Source organism: Eurypyga helias, unplaced genomic scaffold, assembly GCF_000690775.1.
Source record: "Eurypyga helias isolate BGI_N326 unplaced genomic scaffold, ASM69077v1 scaffold19583, whole genome shotgun sequence".
Lineage (NCBI taxonomy): Eukaryota > Metazoa > Chordata > Aves > Eurypygiformes > Eurypygidae > Eurypyga > Eurypyga helias.
The window spans coordinates 18,429-35,810 of NW_010240765.1; the positions used below are offsets into that span (position 1 = coordinate 18,429).

Below are 17,382 nucleotides of genomic sequence, written 5' to 3' on the forward strand. Positions count from 1 at the left end.
TTAGCTTTTGCTTCCTTATAAAAACTTGCAGACTCTGAGAGTCCCACATTTTCCATTAAGACAGGGCAGTCCCCAGCTCCGTCACAGGAAGGGAGTGAAGGGGCATAGTGCACCGGCAGCTGGGGTGGGTGACACGTTCCTGCCGCCCTGGAGCCGCTGTAGGCGAGCGGCGTCAGCCTTATCTGCACCAGGCTCTCACGCTGGCAGCAGGGCAGGGAGTTCTCCCGGACAGCTGGATTTCAGTCTGCTAAAAAAACCCCAAACACATGGCACCCCTCCCTCTCCCCTTAAAAAGCAAACAGAAAGCTGAGTCTTGAGAGAGGGACAGCACGTCGTCCGGAGCGAGCGAGGGGGCTGGTCCTGACTCTCAAGCGATTGGAGAAGTTAGAAGCATATAAAATTCCTGGGAAAAAGCGAACACCCCTGGCTCCCTGCGCTCCTCGCTGCACATACATGGAGTTCCACTGCTGCCTTCGTGCCTTTGCTGGGGAGGGGAGCCAGGGGATGCCAGTCTGCAAATAAATACACAAGTCAAACTGCTGTGGTGCAGCGACAGCCGCCGGCCTCGGCCGCCTCCAGCAGCTGCTCACGGTCAGAAAGTGCCCTTGCGAATATACAGCGCGAGGAGTCCGCACTAGGAACGCCCTGCACGGCCCTGCCAAAGTGCCACCTCCCAGCGCGAGTTCACGGCAGCACTGCAGAACGGACTCTGTACGGCAGGGAGCCCGAACACGAACGCAAAACGACGTGATGGTTTCCAGGGGTGCACCAAAGAGCCTGGATACGGGAAGAATCCATTCAGCTTCTTTCGGGGCTTAAAGAGCCGATTCCCATCTTCCCTTTCTGAGTGCAACGGGACTGTTAGGATATTACTTGTAGGTCTTGATTCCTGCGGAGCTGGTGGCTAGAAGCCAAGAGCCCGGTGTGTCCGGTTGTCTCGGTGCCGTGCTGCCCTCTGACACAGAGACCTTCCCCTTCCAAGGATGAACAAGGCGAAGCCCAGGTAAAACACTGGGAGGGGATGGGAATGCCTGCTGCAGGGTGGGAAGCGTGGAAGGCGGTTCTGGAGATGCCTGCTGCAAGCAACAAAAGCTCTTCAAGCTGCTTTCCCAAGCCAAAGCTCGGGTGGGAGCACTTGCCTTACGCTGAGCTTAACCATGGGGTGCGGCAGAGCTGGAGCGTCTCTCGCTGTCTGGGCGCTGCGGGGACCTCCCCCTGTCCCCCGCCCAGTGCCGAGGCGCAGCACAGCCTGGCAGGGCCAGGGTGGGAAGAGGAGCTGGGCTGGGCAGAGCAGCCGGCCGGGAAATCCCTACTGGAGGCTGGACTCAGTGAGAGCCCCTGTCGTTGGCTACATCTTGCAGTCGTCTCAGCAGAGCCGTGTGGTTCTCCTGGCAGATGCGCTTCGCTGGTGCCTCAGTACCGTCTTCTAAGAGAATTCCTCTCTTCTTCGTGGGCGTCTCTCCAGTTCTGACCATGCTGTTAATTTCCTTTAGCCTCTGGAGACAGGGAGGGGAAGTAAAATTCTCTCATTATTATGACTACCAAAATAGAGAGTATTTTTGCATTACAGGGCAATTAAGCATGCTTTATTTCTGGAGATCTGTACTGTACAAAGTGCTTCCTGTGACCCTCTAACCTTCCATCTCTGGACTGACCTTTCCTTTACTGTGCCCTAGAGTCCTACTCTGAGCCCAGGAAGCCGGCTGGACACCTGTGGAGCTGCCAGGCCTTCCAGCGCAGCTGCGACTGTTACCTTACCCCATGGATGCAGCGGCTCTTACCTGCACCTGTAGTACTGCCCAGGACCATTGCTGCTTTGCTCGGGGTGAGGAGAGATCACCAGGCATCGGCTGGTGAGTCTTGTCGGGGTACGAGGCAGTTGTTGGGCTTTTCCCCACCGCTGGGTCAGAGAGGTGCCTGTATGCAGTGTCCTGCTCTCTGAACACCCTCCTTACCACGTAACCCACCCGCACAGAGACGGCTCGGGGCACACAGGGAGCGTGGGCGCCCAGTCACCTCCGAGCGCCCCGCATACCCGACCGTAGTGAGAAGGGCAGAGGGTCACCGTGCACGCACAGGGGAGGGGGTGCTGCACAAGCTCATCGCGCTGCCACAAGAGAAGGCGGAATGCAGGAGCTGGAACAGCCAACTCTGTGGACCCTTTTGTCTCACCTTGGATGGGCTGCTGCTGAAATAATAGAATATCTTCTCTCGCGGGGAGACTGCAGACTCGTTTTTGTGTGGCGAGATGTACACGGGGTGATTCTGGGAGAGCTGGATTCGGCGGGGGGAGCCAATCCTTACGAAGGGGTAGGGCGAGAGCGGAGGAGAATCCGTCTGCTCAAGGGAAAGCGAATGTCACTCAGCGGGTGGGGTCTGATCTCGGGTGTCACTTTTTCGCACTAGGCTCAAACCCCCCTCCCAGGAACAGGTGTGAGCTCTGTCACGTTGCCAGCCCGGATTAGCGGTTTGTCTAATTCCGTTTCTATCCCTGTCTGAGGCCGGTGGATGACACGGCTCAGCGCTGTGCCATTCATGCAGGGGCAAACAGCAAAGAGGCAGAGAAAGCAGGCAGCGCTGCAGCAGCAGGGTGTGGCCTTGATGTGAAGTTAGCGTGCTTAAAGCCTGCAGTCCCCCGCAACAGCTCAGGGTGCTGGCCAGGAGGCCGTTACTGCACCCACAGCCAAGCCAGGATACTAGTGAAAACCGCGGAATTTAACTTACTGCATTTGAAGTGTACTTGAGGGCAAACTCTTTAATCTGCTCGATGTAGATGTTGTTGTAGAACTGTATGAGGTCCCCTCGCTCCTCCTCCTCCGTGTCGCTGTTGGCGCCTGTCAGCCGGGTGGGGGTGGGGGGAGCGCTGTTGGGGTGCGGTACGGGCAGGGTGCTGCTGGATCTCATCACCGGGCTGGAGTCTCTGCTGCCTGAAAGGTGAGAGCAAGCGCCTGCATTCAGCCATTTCACTCCCAGACCCCCAGCTGCGTCCCAAAACCGCGTCCCGGATGCTTAAGCTGCAGCTGAGTGAGCAGGAAGGTGTCCACGTCAGCCCCGCTCAGCTGTGCCCTCAGCAGCTTACAACGAGCAGGATGTTGTTAGAGACCAAGGAACAGCTGCGTACGAACACAAACACTTTTGATTTCTGCCAGATAAACTGCACGCTTCTGTGTAAGCTGAGTTTCCCCACAACAGAGGCAGAGCTCCACCTCACTCTGGTTTTAGGCATCTGTGCTGTACTTAACAGCAGCACTCTCCTCTTGCCAGCTGGCACCGTTCCAAACACGGACCGGCAGGCTTTTACGGCTAGGGCAGTGCTTCCTGCTGGCTTCACGTGAGGAGTTGCCAAGTAAGACACACAGTTCTTTCCTCCCCTCTCTGACAGAAGACCTCGCCGCGCATGCCTCATCGGGGAAGGCTGGTGGTAGGGCAGCACCTCTTCGCTCGCCTTTAGCAGAGTTAACGCAAGGAAAGCGTGTTTGTCCGCTGGCAGGGACAGACGCTGCGGGGGTCAGGAGTGCCGCAGCAGATGCTGGGGGGGGGTGTTGCTGCCCCTGAAGGCAGCCAGCCACCGCGCAGGAGGCTGCTGCAGCTCCGTGACCGTTCAAGGTAAGCGTAACCGTGAGGAGGGGCTAGTGCCCCTTTCCCGTCACTCAGCGGGCGCGTTCTTCAGTGCACGGACTGAACTCGGGGTGCGTCAGGGTCAGCTTCCGCTGTCGCCTGTGGTGACAGGCTCAAGGCGGTCAGAGGGGGTGGGACACTAAACTAGAGCTACAGCAGCACTTCAGTGTCACCCATCTGTTCTGAACCGCATCCAGGTTTGCCACAGCAGGAGCTGTTTGGGGCGGGGTGACACAAAATCCAACCCTTCTCACGCATGCTGGTTTGGAAAGGGAATTAAAACCCAACAGCAGGAGTTTGGAGTCACTCACTTCTTTCTTTGTTTCTCTCTCTGCTCCTCTCTGTAGGCGAGTTCTGCTGGCTGCTGCTGTCACTGCTGCCAGAGTGTCGCCGGCGTCTCCTGCCTTTTATCAGGACGCTCCGATACACCTGCAGAGGACAAGACGTGCAGTTACAGTCGGGAAGCAGGAGTCTGTGATATCTCTGCTTTTTACAAACTTCAGTGTGTCATCCAAGTGCTTCTTACAGGGGAAATCCAGCCTCTTCCCTAAGTGGAGCAGTATCCAATGGGCACTACCTCCTTTGCCTTTCAGCAAAGATGTTTTCTATTTCAGGTACTGTTTAGCGTAAAACGCTCTCAGTAGTGCAGGAGTTAGGACCTGACTGCTGTCTTTGGAGGAGAACGCCTCACAGGTTGCATCCATTTGATAGTACCTGTCGCTGTAAAGAGCGGCCCGTTCCTGAAGCGCGGTGTAATGCTGACTGCACTTACGTGACTCTTGGCTTGCGGCTGTGTCCGGTAGCAGCGCATGATGTTCTGAAATGACCGATCTTCCTTAGTAACCTGAGAGCAGGGGGACAGAAAGGGTTAAGGGTGTTTCTGTGAGGGTTTTTCTTTGTTTGGGGGGTTTTTGAGGAATTGTTTTTTCTTTACTCATACCTTACCTTGGCCATGACATAGATGGCGCACATCAGCAGCTGATCCAGATGTCTGTCCATCATGATCTCGGGGCAGTGCACCAAGGAATACTCAAAACAGGTCCAGATCTTCTTCCGCAGCTCATCAGAGATGTCGAGTTTGACACAGAGATCCCTCAGGCGGACACTAGCCAGGTGATAGACCTGTTGGAACGGAGACACAGCTCAGGCCTGCTGCGCTGCTGCTTTTCTGAGCCAGCTGAAGGCTAGCGCAGCCTTGCACACCCCCTAGGAGCCATGCAAATGTTAAGCCAACGGAAGAATAACTCGATTAATTAAACTACTTTGCTGGCTTACAGGACACAGACGTTCCCAGTGTTGATGCTGAGAAAACGTGAATTATCCTGAGCACAGGAAGGGCGCTGCCCAGCCCACAGAAGCCGCCTTATCGAATGAACCAGAATGTCTGAGAGGTGAATGTGTGTCTCTCTAAGAGCGTTAATGGAAATGGACAGCTGTAGGTACCTGCTGGCCAGGCACACAGCCTGCTTCTCAGCTCATGCTGACTGTGGTGGCTGCCTCCTGCTTCGCCAGGGAGGAGTTGCCTGCATAAGAAACCTGCTCTGCAGGTGTGTCCTTGAACAGACTGAGGGCAGCGATGGACTGCATGTTTTCCCAATAATAATTTATTTGCTACGTTACTTATTATGAATCTTATCACTACCACTAAGTACCTGCTGGTTTAAAAATCACTGAAGGCTAACAAAGTCAGCAAAGCCCAAATAAGACTGAAAAGTACCTTTCTGAAGAAGAGGGAAAGTGAGCCCATCTTCCGCGGCCTGACGGACGGGGCGGTGGTAAGTTGCTGGGGTTGTCTTTGCTCTCCAGGCGGGATCTGCGGAACAGTTAACTGGCCGGGTAACTGCAGCGCTGCCCCAGACATCTGCGTGTTCAGGGTGCCAGCCAGGGCCTGGGCACTGAGAGGCTGAATGGGAGCAGGGACAGCCTGCGGCTGGGTACCGACGTTGACTTGGACTGGGAAGAACGTTATTCCTCCGTTTTCGTTGGCAATACCTGTCATTTAAGGCAGAGTCTGAAATAAGAGCAGGCTGTGGGTGTCAGAGTGTGGTTGGCTGTGTTTGTGTTGTGTGTTGGGTTTTTTTGAGAATTCAGTAATTCTCTCATTTGTTGCTTATAACAATGTAGTTAGTATATTATATATGAAATAGTTTCATCAAAATATTTTGTACTTTTCATCACAAGGAGACAAGAAGATAACAACCTTGATCTAAGTTTTTAATACTAATGCAGCTTCCATCCCATGCTAGTTCAGAAAGAAAGGCTTACTGAAACAACTAGGTGCTCTGAAGTAGGTGTTGTTAGTCAGAACATCCTTGTGCTGTACACGTTCTCTAAATTCTGCTCATCTAGTCATACAGTTCCTCACAACTATGAACCCTTAAACATACTCCTCTTTTCTCCACCGGTGTACTCTTCCCCCCTCTCCCTATACTGTACTGATGCTCTGATGGGAACAAGCCTGAAACATTCTGCAGTAGATTTGCTCTTACCTTGTACTGGTATTGTAACAGTTTGTCCATTATTGGCCGTTACAGTGGCAGTTGCCACTGTCACCAGCGTCTGGCCAGGCACTGGAGTTACTGACATGGCTTCGGGATTCATGTTCTGCACAGGCACTGTGTTTACCACGGGCTGTTGGGAAACTCTCACTGGAGTTCCACCATCGGAGGTGGTATCGTTATCCACGAACAGTCTGCGCCTCGTAGGGTTGGCTGTAGGAGAGCTGTATCTGTCGTACAGGGTAGTTGGAGAGGATGCAAGGCCTGTGGAATAAAAAAACCACACACACCTCTCTGTACAAGAAGGATTACACAACAAGAGTTCACAGACAGAGAGCTGACAGAAATCCAATGAGAATCAAAACCTGTCACACAAGGCGCTGCAGGAAGCACGTAAAGAATTCCTTATGCCTACACTTGTGGCACAGAGACTGGTTGTAGAGCCTACTCAATCTCAGATATGCCTGAGCTTCAGCTTTTTCTAAGGTAACATATTGCATTTCATTTTTCCAGAGGAAACTTTGAAACCTCACATAACTGCATCTGTAGTGGATCTTCTCCTCTGATGTAACAACAAACAAACTGCTCAAGTGCTACTGTCCAGAACACAGGTAGAGTGCGTGTATAAATGCTCTAGCATCTGCATACGTGTACGTATGTGTACATACGTGTACACGCTTTGTACCCGCAACCTCCCGCAAACACCCCATCAGAGCAGTCTCAGACATCCAACCCAATGCCACTTCCAAGTGTCTTTCCAATTACCTGTACATGGGTGCACAGCAAGGAAGCGGCGGCAGTGGCACTTAGCCATGGCTTTACTTTTTAAATTTAAGAAGTATTAGTATGTTATCCTTAAAGTCTTACCTTTTCCTAGTCCTCCAGATTCAGCGCGAACCTCATTTATTCGCCTTGGTGTCAAGGGTGAACCTACAACGCTGTTCCCAGCAGATCTCTCAAAATACTGAGGTGGCATGACCTAAAATATTTACACTTTCATTAGAGGGTCTGTATTGCAGCCTCACTGCGTAACAGATCTGTTGAAAGCTGTGCACTACAGCTTTTGAGCAGCAAAACTGTACAGAAAAAAAATTCGCTGCAAAACTTACCATAAGCCCAACTAAAGCTTTGTACTGATAATACTGCTTCAGAAGGTACAGTCCTGTAATAATCTTTCTGTGACCATAATTAAAAGTCTGTCCTTTTTACCATATTTCTTCTTGCCCAGTAGTCTTTTCCGATGTAAGGGGCGCATCCAGACCTTCCCTGCTTGTCCACCGTGGGCAGTGTTCTGCTACAGTCTGCAGATACTGCGCGGTGGGAATCCTCTCAGCTGCATGTCTCTGTGGTGGAGGGCTCTATAGCAAATAGGCCATGACCAGAGCAGAGCACGCTACCTTTACCCTTTACGAATTAGCGTTTAGTCTGAGACTGAACTTCGGGCAGGCACAGCCTTTTCTTGAGCGTGTAACATCCACTCTCCACCATCCTCATCCATTTTTGAGTAGGAAAACTACAAAAGGTGTTACGTCCTATAAAGAAGTGCTCACCTCTTCACAGCTGGGCACTTTGTTCTCATTCTCTCTGATTCTGTCCCACAGGATGGATTCCTGTTTCCATGCCATACTTTCCAAGATCTGTTCTTCTATGTGATTGAGGTGTTTTACTACTTCCCGACAAAGGCCATCCTCCGCTCGAATGAAAACCTCAATTACCTGTAAGGTGGATAATGACAAACAACATCATGTACTTGTTTCATGTACTGCTTCTTCCAGCAGGATCTAATTCCTGATTTTGAAGGAAGAGACTCCATAGAAACACTGCGGCTGCATCGCCGTGACCCAAGCACATGTTGTCTTGCAGTGTTAGCTGCAGACGGACACTTGTGTCTTTCCAAACAACGATGTCAAACGTAGTTGCAGAACAGCAGCCACAGCAGCTCAGGATAAAATGAGAACCGCTGGTTACGCTGTAGGTACCTGGACACCGCGCCTGTGTTCAGCTGCCAGCTGTAGTTTGGTTTGTAAATGCCTGCGGCACATGCCAGAGTGACAGGCACCTGGGTCATAGTTTTTCAATATAAAAAAGAGGGTAAAGCTGAGAATAAGGGGTTAATCTGTAAGGTCACCTCTAGGAAAGGAAATTCCTTGACGTAGGTCAGTGCAGCACTCACGACCTGAGAAGCGTTTCGAGCTCTCAAACACCTTACCTTGTAAAAATGATAAACTGGAATGTCAAATATTTCAGTGATGCATGGGAAGTTTCCGGGGGGCTTGTACGTAAAGGTGATGATCTCAAGGCAACACGCCAGCAGAGACCGATGAAACACATCTTGCTCCAGTATTGCCTGCATGAGAGGTGGAAATTTGAACTCTTCATTTACAGTGCGACTATGCAACAGTAAAGCACTTTCTGTTCTGCCTCAACAGCAAGATGATCAAACTTAGAGATCTTATTTTGTAAGAGACAGGAGACATTTTTACTCATTAAAACAGCTGTGTGTTTGTTTGCAAACACAAATGACTTCTTGTATAATGTTCTCCTCCGTTCAGGTGCACTTACAGGCTACTCTTCACATCTACCCTCACTGTAATTAGCTGTCTATCTGCTCTACAACCCTTCTCCTTTTTTGTAGATCCAACCTGAAAAATGAGGTACAATTAGTTTCCCTTACAGATAAGTCGGTGTCCCCCAGTCTCCTCCTCTCTTGCTCAATGACTGACTCCAAGACCTTGTAGTACAGCACCTCAGCCCGACGGAACTGCTTACTAGCAGCATCTGCAAGAATTTTAAATATAAACAATATTATGAAATGCATTCAAACAATTATATTCTTAAGCTGTAGAGAAACAACAGTTTAGTAATTTCTGTGGATTTCTGTGCTGCTGCTGCTACAGCCCCTTCAGGACGAAACGAGTGAAGTTAAAGCTAGATTAGGAATCCCTCTCCGGTGCCGCACTGGGCTTGTAAATTATTACCAAGCCCAGGTTTGGATGGAAATGCCCTGTGTAAGGACAGTCGTTGAATTGCTGTAATACACGTATTTCAGATTCAGAAAATACATTGTTTGAAAAGTATGGATCCAGCCTGCACTGTGCCACAGCACACACTGGAGCAGCTATGCTGACAAGAGCAAACCAGAGGTAGGGCAGACCTGATGAAGAAACGATACGGTCAAGAATCCGTCTTCACGTGCTTCACAAATCTTGACAACTTTGCAAATGACACTTTGTGTTTATACTGGCAGGATTCTAACAATATCTGCACTAACCCATCCTTGCACGTGGGCTGAAATTGCTGCAGGGCCTTTAAAGGTGACAGAGTTGGGCAGGTTTTTCAGTACTGTCGCAGAAATCCACACCATGGCTATTCTTGTAATTGAGAGACAGTGGTACCCCTAGGAGTGCTTTTCCTTTCACTCCTGTACCACCACAACTATCACCCGATTCTGGTGATTTTTACGCTAGGGACGATGATGAAACTGTATGCAGGGTTGAAATTTGCCATGACAAGTAATGGAAAATACTAAAGAATAACCTGTAAGTAAAACTGAATTACTCACAAGAGATAGACGTGCTTACAGGCATTTTAATTCTTATCTGTACAAGTAAAATGTTTCCCACCTTTGGAAAAATTACTGAATTCTCCTTCCGCCTGCATGCTCTGGCAGTACACTTCATACATTTCCTTCACTCTGTTGGCAATAGACTGAGAAGGATCTCTGGAACACGACCTGCAGACACAAACAAAACGTTTTTGACATACCGTGCCTACTGAGACAAAAAGCATGAACCTATAAACACCTTGCACCCACATGTGCCTGACTGTCCAAGTACTGCAAAATGTCCACAGCACGCTGTGCACGCTGTCCACGCTGTAGTAAATACATACAACTTCTCCTCATCAGGGATACATGGCGTTTCACACCCGATAGAAAAATTGTTTTGAAAATCCACTGTCCCTGAGGCAACACTTTATCCACATGCAGAAAAAATTGCATCTCGAATCTCCCACAGCAAGGAGTGACGTCCTAGGTGGGGAGAAGAGAGGCCCTGACAACTGTGTATGAGCAGTTTGCTGTCGGAGGAGCTCAGAACTGTGGGGTTCCCAGTGTTGTATGCCCTTACAGCCATCAGTCTCTTAAGGACAAGTGTGTCTATGCTATGAGAACAAAGTCTTTTGACATTTAAATGTCTCTCTGTGTCCGATTTTACTCCAGAACCTTTCAAAACTGACTTGCATCATAAATCACACTGTTCAGCATTAATGTTTGTTATTTAGACTATTTTTTATAGAATTCTTTGGTTAGCTAACAACACACTTACCTGAGTATCTGCTCCAGATTTTCACTGGGGGCATTTTTCAGTCCTGCCAGCATGGTATGGAGGCGGCTCAAACTGTACGTTGCTATGGAAACAGGTGTCACATAGGGGTTGCTCTCTTTAATATACTTGCGGCCAGTAAGTGGGGTTATAATCCTAAGTGATTTCGACTACAGAGACAAAAAATAAGCATAGAACTGTACATTATTATAAAACATAGATAGAGGTTATAACCTGAATTGTCAGCCTGCAGCATTCTTGCCCTGTGTTACACGCCTGGAAACAAAGGCTAGGAGTCAAAGAGCCCGTGTCTCAGACAGCAGCGAAAGATCTGACCGTGGCACTCAGGTGCTTGGACCAAACAGCACTGTATAGCACTAAGCAGAGTGGACGTGACCTGGCGCTGAAACGCAGACGCTGGGAGTGAAGTGTGAGACGAGTAAGCCCATCTGCAAAACCCCCAAACATCCCAGCAGTCCCCTCCGATCCCCTGAGTGCCAAAGGTAGCTGTAGGTCGCAGGAAAAGCATCCTGAGACAGCCTTTCCTTGCAGCCAGTTTAACTCTTACATGTGAAGTCCACCTGGATGTAACAATTAGCATTTTAATTCATTTGTATCAGACCAAGTCATCACATCAAAATAATTTAACATCAAGGATGTTCCTACAATCAGTGTACAGCAAACACAACGTATCTTCTAATTACTTAACAACACAATTACTTAGCTGAAAAACATTTTCCTTATCTTTATGAATACGTTGCATTTTGCAGCCTTTCCACCTTTAAGCCTAGCTCCCAGCACTCCTCCCCCTTTCCCCACACACTCCTAAGTGTGTTTTATTTGCTCCATACCCCGCCGGGAAGCTGGCTTCCCCAGCCCTGCTGGGCACTCCCTGGAGCAGGAAGAGCACAGGCACTGCAGCTGCAAGCAGCTGCCTTACGGGCCACAGCCTCATCACCACGGAGACCAACAGGGCTGCACACCGAGGCCTAGGTTGGCACAGCTTAGGGGGTGAGCATTTCTTCGATCAGAAGCAAAGAATTAACTACTTGCACAGATTTTGCAGATAAGGTTGGTTTGATCTTTTCTCTCAAGAATGTTGGAAGCCATTAACCAGCTCTCACCCTGGAAGAAGATCACGTAATGATTTTGGTGATCTTGACTGTTTTACCCTTTTGCGCTCCGTAATCTAACTGTGCTTATACATCTTATATCCTTCTTTATTGGCCTGTCTTGTATCCTTCCTCCTTTAAGATAACTTTTCCATCTTCAGGACCATGTGGATATTCTGTAATCACAGGTACGTATGTCTGCACCCAAAGGCAGTGCCTGCTTTTTAAAAGCTACTGCAGTCACATGATGGCCCTGAAGATTTTATAGGTCTGCACTTGATTGTTCTGAAACATGCAGCATCCTTTATCCTCTCAAAGACCATATTCCATGCTATTTCATCAGTCATATGTACAGACATATTGATGTATCATGCTTTTTGGCAAGCAAGGTGAAAATGGCTGCCTAATGGTTTAACTAAAACGGTAAACAGATGTAAAATAAACACCCCAAGTGTGTCTGTTAAAAAGAAACGACAAAAAAAAAAACCACAGAGCAAAGTGCTGAGCAGCTTTGCATATGTTCAACAAACTGCAGATGGGACAGAGATGTGACAAAAGGCGAAGGTGGACAGACAGGTCCAGAGGGCCCCAACAGTTGCAGGACAGTTCAGCACCTGTCTAACCACCAACAGAACTGCCTCTTCTCTTGTCCAGGAAAATCTTCACCTACAGATTGACCTAAAGATACCCCTTTAGGTGATTACCTAAATATTCTCTGTACTTAACCAGAGAAAACCCAAATGCATGGAGAAATTCCATCCAAAAGCCCCAAAGGTAAACAACAGATCACCTCAGTTACAGACTCTGGCTCAGCTGCGTACGCTCCGAGACTGCCTTAAACGATGAAGACGGTAGTTTGCAGTAGCTGCTTCTCTTCATCAACACGGACTTAACTCATTCTCCATGTAACAACAGCACCACAGACATGTCCTACTCACCCTGTCAAAATGCTGCTGCAGATTATGCTTCACTTGTACTCTTTCAGCTGTTTCCATTCCTGACGTTGTATTTAAGCACCTTGTGAGAGTTCCAATCTCTTCATCTGCATCCTCCCCAAGAAATATCCGCTCATCGAGATTTCCCACTGACAAAACATACTCCTCATAGGCCTTGTTGATGGCTTTGCTACAGCAGAAGGGGAAAGGCAGATACAAACCCCCTTTAGACAGTGCTTTGTTCACCTGCTTACGGAATGAACAGCCTGGCCTGTCGGAGGTCTGCCTCAGAACTTCTCTCAATCCTGACTTAAGCACTGGAGCTCCTTTCAAATCTACGTCTTAAACACGACAGTGGCAAGGACATTATTTTTCTACTAAATCTGATGGCTTGCCGTTTAGTATAGCTGCAGGAGGAACATAACACAACACTGAGAACTCGTATTTGGCTGGAAACTCCTCAGCACTTATGCAGCATCACATTATCATGAACTACACTTACCATCGTACCATTCAAAAGAAAATAATTCCTACTCGTAAGCACCTCTAGGTTTATAATGAAAAAAATGCCACCAAATCCAGTTTTTCCCCTCCCGCTGCCCCAGTCCTTCCGTGTGTTCTCACATCCTTTCCATACTAACACTTCATACACAAAAACCCAGCTGAGGACACATAGGAACATAAGAACATGAGCAGACACCAAAGTACTACCCTCCTGAGGAATTGCTCCGCTTTCCAACGTGCCTCAGGCTGTCCCACCTCAAGGAAAGGAACTGAAACGCAGCGGAGCGCACAGACATGAACAGACAGGGCAGCCCAGTAGCTGCTACTACTGGTAAGGCACAGACGACAACGGAAGTGCGAGTGCATTGCAGAGGATGCTAGTGCCAACGAACCACCAACACAGGGACTCACACGCTATCTCCAAAGTTCCCAGGATCTAGGAATCCAGTCAGATTTTCATCTTTTCCTTTTAAAAGCTGTAAGAACAAAGGATGGACATTTCAATTCTTAAAAAAGGTTTTGAAGGTAATGAGTAAGGAGACATTTTTCTACACTGTAAATTCATCGCCCAACCTTTTTGTCGAAAAGTTTCCGAATGTACGGCTTCCAAAAATGTTCCTTTATGCCTTTTGCTTCTAAAACTAATCCATAATGTAGCGAACACAGTTTTTCAATGATGCAAGGAGGATCAGATGATATTTTATAATCCTTACTATGAAAGTCTTCAGGTAGACCTACAAATAATAGTGTATTATTTAGCTTTGCAAATCCATATCCTGTCTTCTTATTAAACTTGTGTGCTGTGTAGTCTAGGCAGCGTGAAATTAAAATGATAAACTAATTAGTTCTCTTGCAAGAATTAACAACTATACAAAGCTCACTCAATAATGTCAATTTTGAAATTTTGAGTCAGAAATTTTAAAAAAATTAGATATTGAGCAATAAAAATACCAGTCCTAATAGAAAATCAATCAAACATTTGTGAACTCTAAAATTTATTCAAATAAATTTGAGATAATGGTCCCAGTTCCCATCCAAACTGCTACAAAGTAAACACAAATACTGTACAGCACTAAAGATCCTGACGTATAAGCCTGGAAAGAATTACATCAGCAATTCAGTGGAAACTCCCCACCATTCTTTTGCATTTGTGGTTATCGAGCCAACCTACACGTCTGTTCTCTTTTCAGAAGGAGAGCAGCCAGCAACAACCCAGAAATGAGCAAGAAACAATCAAGTTGCCACTCATATTCGAGCACTGGATCTTTCCAAACTGCTGTCTCATGGGAACTCTCCAGTCCGTGTCCAGTGGCGACTCCGTCATTACACAGCCTTTCACTGACACTGAACTGTCATTAACTGAAAGTCTTACTTTGGAACTTCCTTCAGTGGTATTTCCTTAGTAAACTGAATTCTTGACTTGCTACGTTATTGGCAAAATTTGGTAGCCTGTTGTTACATACTATGTTAAATAGAATTCTGTGTAGCTAGAAACAGAAAATACTAATTCCCAAGTATTTCAAACCAATATTACTCAGTTTATTCTCTGCCACACCAACTCATACTAACTTCAGTAGTCTTAGAAGTTCTTGCAGGCTTTGGGTAAAGATGGGTAGGGGTTTTTGACATACCTTTGAAATTAGGATTCAGAAGTTCTTTACGGTTAGGACACTGGAGAGCATTTCCATACACTAGATCCAAGGCACATAACAAGAGGTGGTAGGAATTGACCAAGTCATCACTGATCATAGGAAAATTACCTTCAATATTAGAAAGACATAAGAGATTAATTAAAATTAGCATCGACTTAAAATTCTTAAAACCAAGAACTGCTGAGATTTGTATTACAATCAATAATGGGGTCTCGGAAACACATATTGTGGTGACTCTAAATATCTGCACAGAAACGCAGGAAGTAAACACAGAGATTATTTTTCTTTACCAATCTGTTTTCTTTGTTACAGTTTTGTTGGGGGCACGCTCATTGCAAACGAATAAATTCAACTGTAATTCTCTCGTACTTCACAGAAGAGCTAAAACGTGCATCTTTGATCTGTTGACAATGCAGCTTTATTTTATATACCTCTAAAGTGGTTTTATTGACCATCTTCCTGTAGGAAAGAATCTTTGTAGCCTCTTCACTCTTCTGTCACCTTTCACAAGCGTTGTATTCAGATTGATTACTCTCTACTGAACTTTTAGGTTTATGTCATTCCTTTAGGGGAACGGCCAAGGCTAAAAACAGTCTTGTAAAATAATCTATACCATTTATTAATACCATAAATCCCAATTCCATGGATTTACATGCACAGCATGATTTTCTATCACTCTTTCAATACTAATAACTCTTCTACTCTTCCCCCCACCCCAGATAAGCTGCAAACCACTTAGCTGAGCTTGCTGTGAAGAAGAGGTGTGACTCCATGAAGAGGTGTGTCATATAGTAGTGAACTCAGAGCACATCAAAGTGTACACACGATTAAGGAATTTTTCTAAGCTATGCTTGTTACTTTTCTACCAGTATCGTAACAAAACGTTCAAATTTAATATAAATTTTATGATTCCCTGTTTGTTAAAACAAAAATAACTTCAATGCAGGTAGTTGGAACTATTTAAAATAATGAAGCCTACTGAAATTTGTATTAATTGTACACACTTATCAGTTATTTCCAACTTGTTAAAGGTCACAGCAAAGCAATAAAGGTCCTTAATAGAATATCAAATTGTTAATAAAAATCTTAAAGTAACTCTCGTAACATAGGTTCACTTTCATAACCACATAAAGACTAACATGGCAGTCGTCACGGGCAGCAGAATCAAAAATAAATCTAATTCTATAGCGCCAGTAGGTTCATCGAAATGATCTGTCAGTCCCATTTCAAAAAACACTCCCTTTCACAACCTAGTACCAAAACCAGTTATCTCAGCGCAGCAGATGTATTTTTGCATTTCCACTGTAAAGAAAGAAAAAAAAGTCAAGGTAGCGTTTAAAGATAAATCCTTACAGAGAGCATGCAAGAACTGGAGTGTCGCCAGATACGTCGCCGCTGTCCTACTCTGCAGCGTAACCGAAGGCACAAACAAGGAAGATCGGCACTTTCTGCATTTGTGAAACTGAACGCAGCGATCTTCGGGCTTGCAGAAACATCAGGAGACAAGCCTGAACTTGCTGCTGATGTGCGGTTGCCACGATGAGGATTACTGCCACCCCTCAAAACACAGCGAACAAAACTTAACAGGAATATTTGATGCCTTGAATGGTCAACACTTCGTTTACATTTTTGTGCTGCCACACTTCAAGAAGTTCGCTGGTAGTCACCTACTAGTGTTACAGTTTATAGTTACTGTAGATTTTCCTTTTTCTTGTAAAACTAAATTTATCTTATCAGCTGGTATTCTCTACACAGTTTATTTGTATGTCTGAAACTGCTTGCCAATTAACAGATCATTAATTGATGATGTAATTGCTCAAACATATGAACTCATAAAGTTCCTTTGCACTTTGTCAACTGTCCAATCTACTCAAGAAGTGGGGATTTTATAGAAGGGAAAGAAAACTGTGATTTGTCAGACTGACCTAACACTCCCTCAGCTGCCTGACTGTGCTGAAGCAGTAATGTTGTGACTGGCTGGAAATAGGTACAGTACCAACTCTTCTCTTGGCGCAGTGGAATATGAACAGATATTTCATTGAGCGTGCTATTCTGAACTGATATTTAAAAAAAAAACCAAACCCAAACCCATACTTGTTTAGGAAAGATTTCTCTTCCCCAGTAAAGGGGAATTTGCAGCCCATTGGAAAAAGGAAAAAGATACTGTGTTCCGTACAGCACTTGTGCACTATCAAACCTTTTCTGATCTTTGTACAAGGATGTAATGGTGAGTGTCCAGTACATTTTCCAAAAGGGAGTTGCTGGCAACCCTCTCCAATGTGGCACAGCCTAGAAAGAAAGGCTAATCTGTACGGAACAGAATTAGTGCCAGATCATTCAATATTGTGACAGCCTACACTGTCCTATCCTCAAAAGCAGCCAATTAAGGAAACCACAGCACTCTACAGGAATATCAACACTGATTTACTTCTAAATTGGGAAAAAAACCCCACCTCACACTCCAAAACAAAATTCCTTTTATCTCATTCCTTATAGAAACTAAATTACTCGTTTTCTCGCATCGGTCATTATCAAAACAAACTATTGACGTCCTCTCCTATTCCCGTTAGCGTTAAGGCTGCTCCGATGATGAAGGCTGTATAAACATACAATACACTGTCTGTCCACTGCATCGTTCCTACAGAGGCACGTTAACAGAGACCCCCTTATGCGGTCTTCAAGACAGCGGGCCACTCGTATGTACCCTTATACTCGTATATTCAAGGTCTTTCTCCCCTTCT

The 17,382-nt window shown here is 46.5% G+C and overlaps 1 protein-coding gene across 1 annotated transcript; it reads right to left on the bottom strand.

The window, feature by feature from the left end:
- Positions 1 to 1,325: 1,325 nt before the first annotated feature.
- On the bottom strand, positions 1,326 to 14,749 carry RBL2 (retinoblastoma-like 2; the record flags this gene model as incomplete). Its single annotated transcript, XM_010148563.1, has 18 exons — positions 1,326 to 1,496; positions 2,173 to 2,337; positions 2,725 to 2,927; positions 3,930 to 4,047; positions 4,391 to 4,462; positions 4,564 to 4,740; positions 5,336 to 5,610; positions 6,108 to 6,380; positions 6,984 to 7,095; positions 7,667 to 7,831; positions 8,326 to 8,463; positions 8,791 to 8,894; positions 9,740 to 9,849; positions 10,442 to 10,608; positions 12,489 to 12,675; positions 13,401 to 13,465; positions 13,563 to 13,723; positions 14,621 to 14,749. Coding segments are annotated over 18 exons (2,792 nt in total), but the record flags the coding sequence as incomplete, so codon positions are not given.
- Positions 14,750 to 17,382: the final 2,633 nt, after the last annotated feature.